Consider the following 17,615-nt stretch of genomic DNA (forward strand, 5'->3'; position numbering starts at 1 on the left):
AATCTTGAGTGTAGCAAAGGACTCTAGGGCACGAAATCTAATAAAAACTTTGGTTTTATGTGACACAACTTTTCATCTCAACAGTACGAAAATACATGTAAGAAAAAATACACCCATAACCCATTCAAACATACACCTATACTCATTCAACCTACATCAATGTAGCCATTCGGCTATAGGTACACTCATTCACCCAACCCAAATACCCATATACCCATTCGAATGGGTTTGGGAATGGGTTTGTTTTGAGTTGGGTAACTACCCATATCCATAACAATCCCAATTGGTATTAATTACACTCCGTACTTTGAAATGCTTTCTCTACGCAATGTGCAAAATCGACTTGTACTCACTCTTTTTAAGCATCAAAATACCCTTTTTCGATTTGCTGAGGTGAATAATTTTTTTTTCTGTCATTGAACTAACACAATATTTGTGTTAGGTCTGTATATATTTAAGAACTTACCTTTTTTAAATTCCAAGTTCTGCTTATAGGTACGACGGAGCAGTTAAAGCTAAACACCACGAAAGTTTTTCAATCTCCACGGCTCGGGCGGCTGTTTGTTTCCGTCGGAATAACGCAAGCTGGTGAAATTGTTTGTTTGCGACAATTAAAAACTGCAGCATCTGTGGTTGTCACTGCCTTCGAATATTCTGTATGGGCTGCTAGTGCCTCATATACGAATTATGTTGGTTGCTTGATTCAATGATAACTCCCAATATTGCTTAAAGTAAACACTTTATTGTCTTCTTCTTCTTCTTCCGTCCCTGGTCCCGTTATCTGGGGTCGGGTCTCCTCACTCTACGGCGCCAGGTTGATCTGTCCTGGGTTGTCGGTTTTGGCAATTGGGCTTTCTTAAGGTCTCTTTCGATGCTTGACCACCAGGTCGATGGCGGGCGGCCTCTCCCTCTCTTTTGTTCTGGCAAGCTTAATGCGATTTTCACTACATAACACTTTATTGTGCGAGTAAAAATAAATATTGATTACAGCAGATAAAATATAATTAAACTATAAAACTTAAAACCTAAATCTATAAATAATTAATACTAAACTTAAAATAAAATACAAAAATAATATCCCCCTGCGGCATGGTGCCGTAGATGCTGGCAGCATTTCCACGCTATATTGCAAGAGTAATTCTTTCAGCGAGGAAGCTGCCAGCTCTGCGGTCGCCGGTGACCTCTGCTAACCTTTTTGAAAGTTCCTTAATGAGCTTAAGGGCACTTGGACCCCACGGGCCAAGTGTCTCGACGCCAAAAGGAATGAAATTGTATTCGGCGCCGAGACCCCTTTATTTTGTCATTTTAAATTTTTCGGCCTCTTCAATACAAACACTTTATTGATACGAAAATACTTTAACTATAAAAGCGCGATATTGTGTATAACAGTGCTAATGAGGACACGCGTGATGGGTGCTAATTATGAACGTGAACTGACTCGTAATTTATTGCTTAACGCAATTGTAAGTCATTTCGCTGAGATGGCAATGTATTGTGCGGTATGTAGACCATACATATTCACTTGTTTGCAGTGTTGGCCGAATGTCAATTAGAATTGATCTTTAACCATAACAAATTGATCCGTAAACTGTCACCGTTCGTTACGGATCACGGATCAATTTGTAATGCTTAATGGTCAATTCTAATTAACATTCGGCCAACACTGTTTGCAGTAATTAAAAATAGAATAGGAACAATTACTTGTACAATGGGAACTTCTAAGTAGGTAAATGTCATTATTGTAGGATAATAAAATTACAATAGAATACAATTGTTTGTTGTAATTAAAAATACCATCAAAAACATAAATGTTAAATAAGAGCCAAGTTAAATATGTGACTTGGCTATGTTTTACCAACAAACCGAATTTGTGAAAAACAAACGTAGGTCAATATAATAAAATGTACGAAAAACTATGAGCTCCTGAGTTATGGATATTTTCTATGTATACAAGTATTTATTTATAATATATATACTTGTACAGTCAGCATCAAAAGTAGCGGATGAAACAACGCGCCAAAAGTATCTGATATTCCGGATAACTTTTCAAAATAAAGATAAATTTCTTAAATTCGCATTCAAAAGTATACCTTTTAGAGTCTTGGTTGTTCTATATTAAATACATCACTTTTTGTTAAGCGGTTACAGAATGGTAGATACTTATGAAGCGTTATTTGATCCGCTACTTTTGATGCTGACTGTACCTGTAAGTACTTATTTCAGTTAACATAATTTATAAGTATGAACCTCCAGGTCTTTTTGTTGCCTTGTTCTTTTGTTGCAGTACATTTGAATTGCCTTTTTAATGTGTTTATATGACTGTTTGGTTTCTGAATAAACTAATATATATATATAGTCGTCTAGTAGACTCATACCAAAATTCAAGCTTACTGTTGGATTGAAAAATGGTCCTTTAATATTTATTTATTTTATTTATTCATCTTAACATTCTTAACGCATTCACTGCCACCGACGCATATATGCGTTCACCGTCATACAAGTTTGTTCCTAGGCCACACCCCCTGGCAATGAATTCGTTAAACACTGATCTTCTCTATAAGTTCAACTAATAATATTTTTAATCTTAAGTAGTATGCACTAATATTGTAACAATATACATTTAAAATTGATTTAAAACAACTAAATTTAAACAAACAAGCGAGCGATCCTACAACTTCAGGATAATTATCGAGTACCTATATACACTCGAAAACACTGAAAATGTTAAATTTGAATATCAATTTTCATATACCGAGATCCATTTTAGTTGTTTCCGTGTATATTTAGTTTAAAACTTTTCTTTAATATCCGGTTAGCAACGTACCGTGTTTGTAAAACAATTTCAGCCGAACTAAAACGAGGGTTATATTACAGGATGCAGGCGACGCGTCGATTTGAATACCGCCGGTATACAGATTTTATTAAAAATATAGAATATTTTCATAAGAAGTTTTCACTTTGCCAAGTGTGTGTATTTAGAATAAGCTACATGGAAAATTTTGAGACTTGAATCGGTCCCATTTGCCTGTACAATGAAAAATTTTATTAAAAAAGAGGCATCTTTGATACGATTTTCTCTGCTATAGGGACCGTGCGTGTTGGAGGGTCTGCCATCTTGTGGTCTGAATCGGAACCATAAACATGCACATTTACACGTCAAGTGTTTTCTTGTGCATAGTAGGTTCTGCCATCGTGTGGGCTACATCGGAACAATAAACCTCACATTTACGCTTCGCGCCAAAAATCTGACAGCTCCTGTGCTGCCTCCTACAGTTCATGCACGCTCCCTATAAAAGTTATTTAACCAATCGTGTAACGCCAACTACAGGAATGAAGTCGATGCCATGAATAAACTGTTCACCAAACAATACATCCATGAGTTTTGTAATTGCTGAGATAAATCAAGATACTTGACGCCAAAATTTACAATGCGTCGTTATGATGTAGCTATGATGAATACATAATAATATCAAATTGTGTAAAAATATTTTCCATAATATCAATACCCAGTAAGGAAAATGGGGAATAAGTTTGTATGGAAAAGCGATCATCCATTATCATCCTAATTTGGTCACATGATCGGAATGACGACCCTACATTCTGGCTAAGGAATTAGGCGCACCCCTCTTGGGGTAAGAGGCAGAGAATCTCTGCGCCAAAATTCAAAATTCAGGTCACATTTAGTTATTCCAGAAATCCTGACTTCATTTATTAAGGCCCCGTAGGTTCAAGGTCTTCTCTCACTCTCCCTGAGCGCAAGTGTGAGCGAGACCGCTGTGCGTGCCCGGGATCGCGGATATCGCGATTCAGTTTTTATTTTATTTATTGTAATTTTTAACAATAAAAAGTAATCAATGAGTTCGATCAATAATAAAATTTTGTATTTTTAGAAGCAATTTTTGTATTTTTCGCTACTGTGCAATTATACCAATTTTTAAAGTGCGTTTTAGACCAATGTTCGTGATTTTTGCTATCGAGCGAAAGTCACGAAATCAGTACCCCTAGTGTAAATAAATTCGATTTTGAAACGTGACGTACGCGTTTGCGTTTAGTCTCATTTTGTATGTGATTTAGAAAGAGCGCGCCAAGCGGGACGTTTTGGAAACTCAAAATCCTATACAAAATGAGACTTAACGCAAACGCGTTCGTCACGTTATGATGTCGATAAAATGTACACTAGGGGTACAGGTTTCGAATCGATGAAGTTACTAGACAAAGACCTCAAGATTGGTATTCATATTTTATGGCATGAATTAATTTTTAACATGCAGAAACGTCTGCAAACGATGATATTAAGCTTAGAATAAATTTACGACCTTATAGAATAAGCTAGCGTAAAAGCATATTCAGTACGTGCGAAATATCGGTATGAGCGCGGGTTTCGGGGAGAATGCAAGCAAGCGCCGCATTTTTAGATTTTAATGTTTAACGATATGTCGTAACCTTAAGAGCTAGAAACAAATTCCATATCAATTTTGAAATCCTCCTGCGGCGGTATCATGGTCGCATTTTTATCACTTATTATGTCTCGTGTCACTTTCGCACTAACATATACTTGTTAGAACGTGACAGACATGATGATAGATGATAAAATACCGACCATATTAGCCCTACTGTAGGGCTAAGATGGTCGGCGTTTTATCATTTTTCGCCATGCCTGTCACGTTCTAACTTCAACAAGCGTGTAAGCGCGAAAGTGACGGGCATAGTGACAAGTGATAAAAATGGAACGATGCTGCCACGCACCGCAGACTCTGATAATAATAATATAGAATAAGTCTAATATGAAAATGGTAAATGTCTTAATAGTTACTATTATGTTTGGGAGAGGACACTGACTTCTGTAACACAGGTTTTTACCTAGCTCAGAAGTCAGGGACTTCAACACTAAAATGTACTTCCCTTAATGCCAATAAAAAAAAAATATTTATTTTATTATAATTAAGAAATCAAACAAAGGGATATAGTTGTTATTTTGTTATTAATTTACATCTAATTATGTAAGAATATTTTCTAAAACGTTAATATCGAGAGAGCATAATTGGGATTACGTTTGTATGGAAAGATGTTCCGGCGCGGTCGTCCTCTTTCGGCTTAAAACATAAATATAACTATTATATTCCGTGAAAGGAACTCTTTTGCATACTGATTTAAACTTTCACGTTTTCACATTACTCAATAAATGAAAATAACTTCCCATGTTCATCAAAATACAAGTAAGCTGTCGTGGTAATGTTAAAAAGTCTGGCTAAGAGTATACCATCGACATCTAGCTGTGTCTGAGTTTTTCGAAATACCCAAACTTGGTATTTTATCAGTGCAGTATACAAATATTAGTTCATGATATTAAGCTTATTTTAAAGTTTAACTGACGTGTTTGTAATCAGTGGCGCGACATGTTTCGGAGAGCCTAGGCACAAAATAAAAAATAAACATAAGGTCCGTTCTCGCCGTTCTTGAAAATACTTTTTTAATTTTTCTGTATTAATTTCGAATTTTAAAAAGGAGTAGGTAATATAAGTTTACATACATATATACATCTTATCATGTTTACATTCCTTAGAGACTGCATTTTGACGTACATGACAGTAGGTACCTACGTAGCGGCGGGGACGTCAAGTGAGCAACGCGCGCACAGCCCGACTAAGCTCTGCCCGAGAGTGCCTGAGAACGCCTGTAAATGTAACGTCTGTGTGCGTAAATGTCACGTCTGTGTGCGTAAATGTCACGTCTGTGTGCGTGCGGCGAAAATGGCACTTTGTACTGAGCGAACTCTGCTATCGATAATTTTCTTTCTAGCAATATCAAAACAAAACATTTACAATACGTACTCTTGCAACATTAAGTGTATTATCCGCGGTCAAAGCCGCAGTAAACGATGACTGACGACTTAATTCACTTATTCAGACAGATCGAAACAGTGGCTAAGCAGCTAACTTCATCAAAGTTCAGTGAAGAAGCGAACTATGAAATTAGTTCGGTAATTAAATGAAAGATAAGAAACTGATGGAAGAAAATGCCAGTAGATAGCTTGCTTTGAACTTTTCGTTATTTACATTTTGCAAACTTTACTTAAACGCTGGTAGCTGATCAGTTAGTACGAGCGAGATGCATAATGACTTGACTGATAACTCTAATTCGATTTTTCGCGCACCAATCACCGTGAGCTATCGTTGAGGCAGTATCGTGACAAGATCAAATATTGTGTAATCATAATATATATACTATACTAAGCAAGGCTCGGAACCGGTTTTTAAAATACCGGTATATATCGATTTATTTCGGTTTTCCTCCGAACTTTTATAAGAACGCGAACGTTTTATGAACTTTATTGTAACCTAAAAAAAACAGTTCATTTGACGACCGACGAAACGGCCTGGTAAACGTAAATATAAATACATAGGAAGAACTGCTCACAAAAAAACCGGTTTTAAAATAACCGACTTCGAGCAAAACCGAAATTAAAAAGTTTTGCGCCAAGTACACGATAACGCTTTGGAAATCCCGTTTCTGAGTCTTGATACTAAGGCCCCGTTTCATTAGTAAAACCTTTAATTTAAAACCGGTTTGTAGAAGAATATTCCCATAAAGTCCTTGCCAGATTAACCTGTTTAGAACAATAAAAACCGGTTTCTTCCTATGTCAGTGTCTTTGTTTACGTGAGACACCACCCAGGCCGGCCGGCCGTCTCGTCGCTCATCGAATAAACCGGTTTATTTAGACTACAATAAAGATCTTTAAACGTTCGCGTTCTTATGAAAGTTTGGAGAAAAACCGAAATAAACCGGTATGTACCGTTATTTTTAAAACCGGTTCCAAGCCGAGCGTTACTAAAGTATAAAGTGATTATGGTTGTATAGATATTTACCTACCTTTTTGAAAATTTCGTTTTTACCCCAATGCACTTAACCATAGTAATATAATGTGATACATAGGTACAACACGTACTATCCAAATAAGAATCCAAAATAAGTCAGACTTTAGCTTTTAAACCGTTTCTAAATCCGAGTTTCAATGACAAATTCATAAGACCAAAGCCCACGTAAGACATTAAGAACGCTGTACCTAATTGTTTCCCTCGACGTAACCCGAGACACTCGCAAAACTTGAAGGATTTGCATACTCTGTCATTTCAACTAAACCCCTTTATAATTTATGCTAAACTAGGAGTACGCTCTCATTGTCTGTCGTCTTAAGACAAACTTAAAAGCTACTATTGTGCAATTTTATTGGAGATTTTGGATGCGGTGAGGCGAGCAAAATGGCTCCTTTTAAACAAAAGACATACAGTTCAGAGATGTACGGCCCGATTCGAAGAATGATCAAGACACGTTTAAGATCTCGGAAAGATCTTTAAAAGATCGATGACTAAACGACATGTCAAAATTGACGTTTATTTCGATTCCGCTGTGATCCCAATAAGATCTATCTACGATATTCCTAACGTCAAAGTGAAATTGGTTGTCCGAATTGAACTGCTTTTGTTAATTATACGACATTCACACGATATCTAAATGAGAACTTATCTAAACCAGAACTTATCGTTATCGTATCTCATTCTTCTAATCGGGCCGTTATGCAGTATTCCTGCCCCAGCAGCCCAGCACTAATATTCTGCTCCACGTCTTATTAGATTCAGTTGTTACTTTTTTATTTTCAGTTCGTTACGCGACTAAGCTAGTAAAACAGTTTTTCTTGTCGCAGAGACTTACAAAAGCGGTTTATTGGCAATCTACGTAGCATTAAAGGATAATCCACAATATTGTGTCCAACCGAAAGGCCAATTCAAACAAACATGATGACATCAAAATTATATCTAAATGATATCGGTCGACCGTGCGTTTCGCTCGCGGTAATACATGTACGGACAAGTGTGAGCGAGCGAATGATATCATTTAGATATCATTTTGATGTCAAGATGTATGTCTTAATTGGCCTCCGGAACGCAGGCTCTTTTATCAAACACACGCTTTTCAGAGCGCAGATCGCAATTACGATAGCACATGTCTCTGAGTGACGTGAAAGCAGGCATCTCTGTGCCCTGGAAAAGACCTTTAGGATTTTAAAAATGAAAAGCTTAAAAGGATGTTCTCAAAAGTGGACGGCAAAGTTGACTTTGTCGGTTAAAAAATAGGTCGCAAGTAGGTATAGGTAGTTTATGATGAATTAAAAATTAGAAACATTAGTCTTGATTTCGGGACTGCAATGTTGCATACAAATTCTATTGTTTGTAAATTTCCAAACTTTAAAAAAAGTTGACATGGCCATATCAAATGAAGGCATAAGTCCATTAAACAGCAGTCAGATGATCAATACTTATTATCATAATGTTGGTACCGCGACTATTTCGCTGCTCAAATGTCTGTATTTTGCCAAAAAATGCACTTCTATTTTAAAAAAAAAAAAAGGTGACAAAGCAAATCCTTTCAATGGTTTTTACTATTTTCTGTGAAAATATATATTTTATGTTGTTTCTGTAAATAATTTCTATTACATTTATATTTTTTGCATCAGTTTTTAGAAAAACATTATATATGACTCGGCTGGAAGGCTACTTCCTGGCTTCGGATTCAATTAAACGGATTCCCAAGGTCGTTCGTTTAAAATCCTCAGCCAGCAAATAGCTACTTCCGAGCCTCGACAATAATGTACTTTGTTCGGTAAATAAAAACGAAAAAAAAAAAAAATGAAAACTTTCCTTAATTTCTATTCAAAGTTAATTGTTTTAATGTAAAGTACCATCTTAAAATATCGGTAACTAATTTGATAGCACCTTATATAGTTATGGAACGTTGGCTTGGCTTGTACGAGTAAATATGTTTGTGATCTCGACTGTACATCGGGCTTTAGATTTATAATCTAGTTAGGACTACAAATGGCCAAATGTTCATCCTAACCTAACAATTCTAGGACTTCACGAGACGTGAAATTTGTAGCTAGAGACGTGTAGAATAGTCTAAATACACACTTCAATTCTGTAGTTGTGAAACCCGTTTTGCCGCATAATACATTAGTACCTGGGCAACCGAGCTTTGCACGGTTATAACTATTTATTGTAATATGTTGGTGTATAGGTGATAATCTCAACTATTTTTTTTACTAAATTAAACTTGCCTAAAACAATAAAAATTAAAAAATTATATATAAACTTGAACATATAAAAAAAAAACAAAAGTTAGTCACCGGGCGCGATTCGAACCCGTAACACTCGTTTAGCAGTCCGCGTCTTAACCCGCTGGACCAGACGGACAGTGGCCGGCAACACGAAATTAGCGACCATATTCTGCGTCGAAAGAAAAACGCATGAAAACTCGAAAACACGCGTTTTCCCAAACATAAGACTAATCTAGATCGATTGTTTACCTCCAAAAACCCCCCTATACCAAATTTCAGCAAAATTGTTAGAGCCGTTATATATATATATATATATACAAGAATTGCTCGTTTAAAGGTATAAGATAGAACAAGCTAACGCAAAGTCTAACTTTATATTGGTGCCATCTAGTACATAATAGATGAACGAATGCGGAGAACGCAAGCGTTACCTCTTAATGAAACCATAAGAAGTTAGTTGTTTTGCAACTTGCCGCAGGAGGGCGTGAAAAACTAAAGCAAATACCTAATAGGGAGCGTGCATGAACTGTAGGAGGCAGCACAGGAGCCGTCAGATTTTTGGCGCGAGGCGTAAATGTGATGTTTTTTGTTCCGATGTAGCCCACAAGATGGCAGAACCTACTATGCACAAGAAAACACGTGACGTGTACATGTGCATGTTTATGGTTCCGATTCAGACCACAAGATGGCAGACCCTCCAACGCGCACGGTCCCTATAGACAATAAAAATACATGTGCTAAATCGGGGCACGTTCTAGGGATTTGATATCGATCCTAAATAAGATGTCGGTATATATTTATACAATTTCTCACTGTAAAATTCTTGATTCTATAAACACATGTTTAATTGTTTCGGAGCGATTATTTCCGAAAATATTCACTTTACCAGAAATGGTTATTTTAGACCCTTTATTCGTTTTGAAGACCTATCGAACGATACCCCAATCTATTGGGTTAAAGTGCAAAAATATATTGAAAATGAAAGAACATTTTGTATGAAAAACTTTCGTCATATATTTCCAGTTAAAATTTGGTATTGATAATCTCATTAGCGATTCTAAATAATCTAGATCTTGCTATAATTTCCTTCTCACTTTATTCCTTTATTAACCAACCATACTCCTTCATCTCCTGATCAAAAGCTTCATCTCTGTATTGCCTGACCTTATTAAACCAATGACCGATGGTGGTATGATGCCGGCAGGTACCCCCGTACCGAGGCGGCAGACACTCAGGGTCAATGATCTGATGAAGAGACCCAAGGTCGTGCCTGTGGAAGTGGATCTTTTTCCATGCCTTCTTAGGGATGAAGCGTTTGAAGAGGAAGAAGAAGGTGTGAAGCAGCCAGTTGTAGTTGATGATGTGGATGGAGTTTGGGGCACAGGGAAGCGCTAACTGAAATGAAAAGGGGGTTTTAATTTTCACGAGAAAACATATTGCATAATTCATCATCATCATCATCTCAGCCATAAGACGTCCACTGCTAAACATGGGCCTCCCCCTTGGACCCCCACATCTACCGGTTGTACGCTACCCACATCCAGCGTCTTCCGGCGACCTTAATAAGGTCGTCTGTTCATCTTGTGGGTGGACGTCCTACTCTGCGCTTGCTAGTCCGTGATCTCCACTCGAGCACTTTTCGACCCCATCGGTCATCTTATCTGCGTGGAATGTGGCCTGCCCATTGCCACATTGCATAATTGGTTGGATGACAAAAGACTATTACTTATATAGTTCAGTGTAAAAAAAACAAGCTATACATCCTATTAGAAATAACTAACAGCTAGGCCTATTCAAACCTAAATTGACATCAGTGTAAGTTCAAATTGGTCTAAAAGTTGTTACCAATTTCGAAGCCATGAACATGCAAAGCCACAGAAATGATCAATAGTTATCTAAGGCCCCACTTGGAGCTTGAGCTTGGGCTGCAGTATTGCAACGCTACATTGCAAACGACTGTCATATACCTTTAAAATCGAATATGACAAAAGAGGAGAAAAATAATAATAATAAAATAAATGTGACATCTATTTTAGTTTAGAGACTGACCAAGTTAATTCTGCATGGGATTTGCGGTGACTAAGTGCATGTATCATCACTATAATGTCAAAGTCCTATGAAAATATGACGTTTAGTAAACAGGCTCAGCTACGGATCTATAAAACCGTGATCCGCCCCATACTGATGTATGGATGTGAGTAGGGAATGCAAACCGGTTTTAACCGAAACCGAAAAAACCGGTTTCGGTTTTATTCGGTTTTTTATTTATTTAACTAAGTTGCATGTTTTATTCATTATAAGGGTATAAATCGGTCCTAAAACGGTTGAATCGACATCAAATCAAATAATGTGGTGTTGTGTTAGTTTGATCATTTGTAACGCTAAATGAATTTTTACGGTACAAAATACAAAAACACGAAAGATTTAAATAGTTTAAAGTATTGGCAGTGGCAGGACATCCGTGCTGGTGTACGAATTGTATAGTAGTACTTTTTAATAAAAATGGGTATAAAAGGTCTTATTTATAATTTTGTTATGCGATGCGCTATAGAAAAAATCCACGTATCTAATCAATTATATCAATGGCAGCTTTAGTCTTTTGTTGGTTCGGTGATAACGACTTACCGACAACCTTTTTTGTCTCTTTCGCACTAATAGGAAAGGGTAGTTCAAACCCTAAAGAATGGAATTACTTGACTACCTGTGTTTGCCCAGTTTAAGCTAACACTATCAGTTTCTAATATACTAAAAGACAGCGAAAAACTTAGAGCAAGATTTCGGATTGGGCCATTATAAATTGATATTTTCATATATTTAAGAAAAAATGACAAATGATAATGTCTAAACAACAATCCAAAAAAATAATTTAATAAAATTGGTTTGTTCCTATTCCTAGTTACAAATAACATTAAGTCATTTGACAATTCCCATACAATACAATACAATAGTCAGATATTCTGTCTTTAATTTCGTGATAAAATCGTGTATATACTATACTAGCATTCGTTTTTACACGTGAAGCAATCATTTCTTTATTCCATGGCGATGAATTTAAGAATTGTTGATTCTAAAAACCGAAGAAAAAACCGGTTTTTGCATTCCCTAGATGTGAGGCTTGGACGCTCAAAGAGGAGAACAGCCTTTTAGTCACAGAATGTAAGGTGTTAAGGAAGATTCTGGGAGCCGATAAAAGAGACGATGGCAGTTGGAGGATTCGGAAAAATGTCGAAAACGAAGCTCATAGTCGAACCGAATAAAATAGGTGAGGCCAAAGCACATCGTCTCCGTTGGCTGGGCCACCTGGAAAGAATAGGTGCAGATCATGCTGTATAGGGCATATTTGGGTCGACGACGCCGTCCTGTAGGTCATCCTAAGTATCGGTGGGCGGATAGAGTGGAGATAGATCTCCGTGAGCTCGGCGTCAGTGAAAACTGGTGTGAAGCCGCGCAAGACCGGGTAAAATGGCGTGCTCTTGTGTTGGAGGCCAAGACTTATTTTGGGTCATTGCGCCAAATAAGTAAAGGTGCAGAGTTAATTGAGAGGGATTTGATAGACAATTGACTTTACCCCGACCAAGCACACGATCTGATAGGCGATGGTGGGGGTCAGCGCGGCGACGTGCTTCATGGTGATATTCTCCAAGTCGACGATAAGCGTGCCGCCTAACACCTGGAAAGAGATTACTGAGATTTGGTGGATTCTAAAGTACGAAAACTGAAATTCACGTCATCAAAGTTACACACTTTTATTTAGCTTCCCTCCATATATTTATATAACATATGTATGTGTGCTTTGTGCTTTAAATCTTGTGTTACTGAAATATATGTAAACCACTTTCTTGTATCTCATATATTTGAAATTTGGGGTACAGTCAGCGTCAAATAATTTGTAGCAGTCAAAGTGGCCAAATAGTTCGGTACACCATACTAAATATATGGTGTACCGAACTATTTGGCTACTTTGGTTGCTACAAAGTATTTGACGCTGACTGTACCTACTTCCTTCAACCCGATGAGAGTTTACTAATATGCTAAAATGGAGCTGATCTGATAATGCAGTCGAAAGGTAGCAAACGGAACTTTTCGGTGGAAAAAATAGAGATGCAAATGAGAAAATATGTATGTATTTAGGAATAAACGAGTGTGTTACAAAAAATATTGACAGTAACTTAAACTTATTTACACAACTTTGGAAATAAATCAAATTATTTTTATCAAATATTCCCGGCGGAATCCGGCCTTCACCACTGGCAGGCTTCGTCACTTATTCTTTAATATATAGATAGATAGATAGAAAAGGGTAAAACGGGACCCTATTACTAAGACTCCGCTGTCCGTCCGTCCGTCCATCCGTCTGTCACCAGGCTGTATCTCATGAACCGTGATAGCTAGACAGTAGAATTTTTCACAGATGATGTATTTCTGTTGCCGCTATAACAACAAATACTAGTACGGAACCCTCGGTGGGCGAGTCCGACTCGCACTTGTCCGGTTTTTAATTCTTGTCTAGCAGTCTCTCATTCTTGTTTGTAGAAAGTCAGTAAGACTAGCAATCTCACCTGTAACTTGGGCAGTCGAAGCCAGATCTCTGTCATAGCGAAAGCGACCTGCACAAGGAAGATTCCAGGGTGTTCGTCGGGATCCCAGGCTCCTATAATTTAGGAACGTTTACGTTTATTAAAGAGAGGTATGAGCCTTGTCTAAGAGAGGTATGGGCATTGTGAATGTCATCTCGCTTTGTGTGGTAGGGAACAGCACAGCGGATGTCATTCCAAATCGAGAGCAGAGCCTAACTGGGGAAATACCTCCACCTTACAGAAAACCGAAGCCGAATTACACAAAACCCTACTCATAGTGTTGTGTTCCTGCCGGTGAGTAATATTGCCACAGCTCAACGAGGGGAGGGAGGGTTGTTAGGGTCGGCAACGCGCATGTAACTCCTTTGGAGTTGCAGGCGTACATAGACTACGGAGACTGCTTACCATCGGGCGGGACGTATGCTTGTTTGCCGCCGACGTAGTATTAAAAAAAAAGACACCTACTTCCAGTTTTGAAGTCTTTTTACAAGTTTTTTTTATGTAATACCTTGAAGCTGGGATCGGAACCGGTTTTTTGGAAAAACTTTGAAACAAACATATATTTCGGTTTATTTTGTACTCCAAATATAGGACTCGGTTGTGGTTTTTTATAACGACTTCGTATTATTAGATTGCCCAATTAGAAATGAAATAATTAACAAGGAACGAAAAAATACCGTTTTCGTTCCCATACAAAAAATACCGGTTTCCGATCCCTGACTTGAAGGCTAAGTTAAACTCAATTCTCATTATTCGATTAATTTGATTCACAAACATGTGTATTGTGTAAGTTGGGTGGCAATACAATTGTATTATGGTACCCATCGAGTTGACCTGATGGATACAACAAGTAGTCAGAGGAACTCTTGTAATAGAACAACGCAACGTCGCTATGTTTTGGTTTGTTAAAATTGTCTCGATGAGTATTAGTTGCCTGTTGAAAGAAAAGTGCAGTCAGCGATAAGAGCTTGTATTAAAAATGGATTTCTTGACAACATTATTTTATATGTTTATTTTAACTTTAATTTAATATTTATCTATATTATTAAACTTTTATTTTCTTTACTTTGTAACTTTTGCTTTTTTAAATTGCTTAATAGTTTTCAGACTTCTAGAAAATATTTAAGTATAGCATGTTGTTATAGAGATGATAAAATGTTTACGATAGGATAGGATATTATGTACTGAATACAGTACGCACCAAACCTGAGTATTGAAATGCGGCCGACGCCCGGGCGGTCAAGTATGTAGACCTCATACGCGGCGCCCAACCTCGCCAGACCCCAGAGGTCCACATCTTTGTACAGGTCGGGGTACTGCTCAAGAAATGTGCAGTACCGCACCAACTGTGGATGGTATAAGTTATCAGTTATTAACCTCCGCCTGCGATTTGGTCTGCGTAGAAGTTGTTAAACTGCCAAATACTTTTACCCTAAAATGTTTTCATTGGGTATAAAAGTATTTTTAATAAAAAGTTATTGGTATTAATTAAGCATAGGAAAAGATAGATAAACTAATACGTGTCTGGAAATCTTCGGTGATTTGGTTTGATTGATCAACCGCTGTTGCTGACTAATTAACTATTTCTTTCTAACGCTTTCTCTGCCACATTTATACAATTCCATAATTTCCATATGACCATTCCATTTGGTTTTGGTATTTATTACCATCACGTTTTTTATAGGTTTTATACTTAGTCCGAGTTAGGTCAAAGAGCACTGTCCCTGTTTGAAAATATAGGTGCGTTCGTGATTGAGATAAACCAATAAGTACTTATGTGACCTGTCTGTGCGCGCGCCGCACGACGAAACGGTGTTGACGTAGGAACCGCAGCAGGAACTCGTCGTCCGTCCGCCGCGGCGCGCACTCGCCACGCTCTGACGGTCAATAAATTATTTATTAGTCTCATTTTTGACGAGCGTTGCGATACGGGGTTATCTAGTGGGGTAATCCGACCAACATAGAAGCGGTAATTAAGGCACATAATTTATGAAGCTTGATTCTAATCGACTGTAATAATGGAAACAAAATAATAGAAATGAAAACAAATATTGAATTAGATAATTAATTAACAACTCAAAAATTAAGTATGTTAATGCGAGCACGTGCCACGCTCTGGTGGTCAGTAAGTTATTTCTTAGTCTCATGTTTGATGCGTTTTGTGATACGGAATCATCTATTGGGGTAATTCAAGCATGGAAGCGGTTTTAATGAATTTATGTAAGCAGCTTCATTACATGTGAGTAAATCAGTCAACCACAATGCAATAAAATATGGCATTAATCGTTTATCAAAATTGAAGTATCCTATCTAAATAGAAAGTGATTTATTGGTATAAATATTTTCTTGCAAGCAGAAATTTTTAAAGGGCATTTTTTAGATCATAACTCAGTTGCCAAAAAATATGAGTAAAAAACAATCTTGAGATCTTGTTCTAATAACTTCATTAATTCGAAAGCTGATTAAACAACTTGCGCTTCATATAATGAACGACCAAAACATTTCGAACATGGGTCTTAAACGCACTAGTCAAAATTTGTAACATGCAAATTACTTGATGCGAAAATGCGTACTGATATTTTTGATCGAACTCATCCATAACTATTTTCTTAAAAATAACTATTGTATCCGCGATCCCTGGCACGCACAGCCGTCCGCTAAATGCTTAGCGAGTTGCGTTCGGAGAAGGACCTGAACTTGCTGCATCTTAATTAAGATTTCCGATTATTGTCTATTAGAAATAGTTGTTGATAGTCAAGATAATATTTAAATGAACCCAAGCCCATAGATGGGAACATTATTAATTTAAGATCCGTTTTTGATGGCCCTGAAAAAACAATTTTTCATTAATAATATTCTCTCTTCATCCTTACCATATATCATGTCTCTAAGCTCCTGAATAGCTGAGGCCCTGGTGTCCGAGTACTCTTCGCAAACTTCACGAGCCATTTCCAAGAGCTCTGGGTGTTCGTTGGTGTCCAGTTCAGCCTCGAAGGCTATTTCTAAGTACATCTTGAACATCCTGGTACCCTGGTAACAGTGGTAACAACACCGATACTACAAAATATGATTAGATTTGGATTGGATTGGATTGGATTTGGATGTTTTGGCAAAAATTTCGTAACAAGCTTGACTGATATTTGAGTTCCCACGGCCACCTCTTGTCTTCATCATCAGATCAGCTCAATGTCATCATTATATTGGATTGTCATCCGATTTACGTCTCCTTCTTCTTCCTCGCGTTATTCCCGGCTCATGCGAGCCGGGAAGATATAGTTCGTGTCATTCACGATGACGCGAAGATTTGTCAAAGCTAACCTTTCATGACATGACAATACGAGTCAAGGCACGCGCCTTCGTGAATGACACGATCTATAATCAAACCCCGATTTGACAGATTCAATTTAGTTTGACGATTAAAAAGTGCGAAGACAAGTGAAACCTACTTTAAATCGATGTCGATAAAATCATGACTTAATTAAAAAGGTAATTTACCGTTATGTAATTTTTAAATGTGCATTATAATCGCTATTAGGATTAAATTGTCAAAGCTATTATTCTGTTATTTTAATAATTAAAATATTTTAATAACTATTATTGTTATATTGGCTAGAGTCTGTCAGATGTCTGATATTTACACTCTTTCTTAACTCTTAAATAATATTGTTTACTTAAAGAATGAGTCACACTTGTTATCATGATTTGCGGCGTTTGGGGTTCAATCAAACCCTAGGGCCGTAAGGGCCTAGCGCTCGTCGCCTCTATAAAGGAGTTAGCAAAGCGCCTATAGAAGCTTCGGGTGACCAGAGGGCTGGCCTGTATTTCGCTCAGTGGATAAAATGCTATCCAGGGGGGCTACCAAACGATCACTTTTTTATTTTTAAGTTTTTAATTTGTGTTTAATAATTAATAACTTTTCTCTGC

General features: G+C 37.3%; 1 protein-coding gene across 1 annotated transcript; it reads right to left on the minus strand.

Annotated features, from left to right (window-relative positions):
- Positions 1-10,004: 10,004 nt before the first annotated feature.
- Positions 10,005-16,777, minus strand: LOC133527079 (clavesin-1-like). The gene is made up of 6 exons (XM_061863971.1): positions 16,565-16,777; positions 15,474-15,568; positions 14,893-15,037; positions 13,674-13,765; positions 12,683-12,784; positions 10,005-10,509 (listed from the first exon to the last, which is right to left on the minus strand). Exons 1-6 carry the CDS (start codon positions 16,710-16,712, stop codon positions 10,210-10,212), a joined length of 882 nt encoding a protein of 293 aa, XP_061719955.1. The 5' UTR covers positions 16,713-16,777; the 3' UTR covers positions 10,005-10,209.
- Positions 16,778-17,615: the final 838 nt, after the last annotated feature.

Source organism: Cydia pomonella, chromosome 17, assembly GCF_033807575.1.
Source record: "Cydia pomonella isolate Wapato2018A chromosome 17, ilCydPomo1, whole genome shotgun sequence".
Taxonomy (NCBI): Eukaryota; Metazoa; Arthropoda; class Insecta; order Lepidoptera; family Tortricidae; genus Cydia; species Cydia pomonella.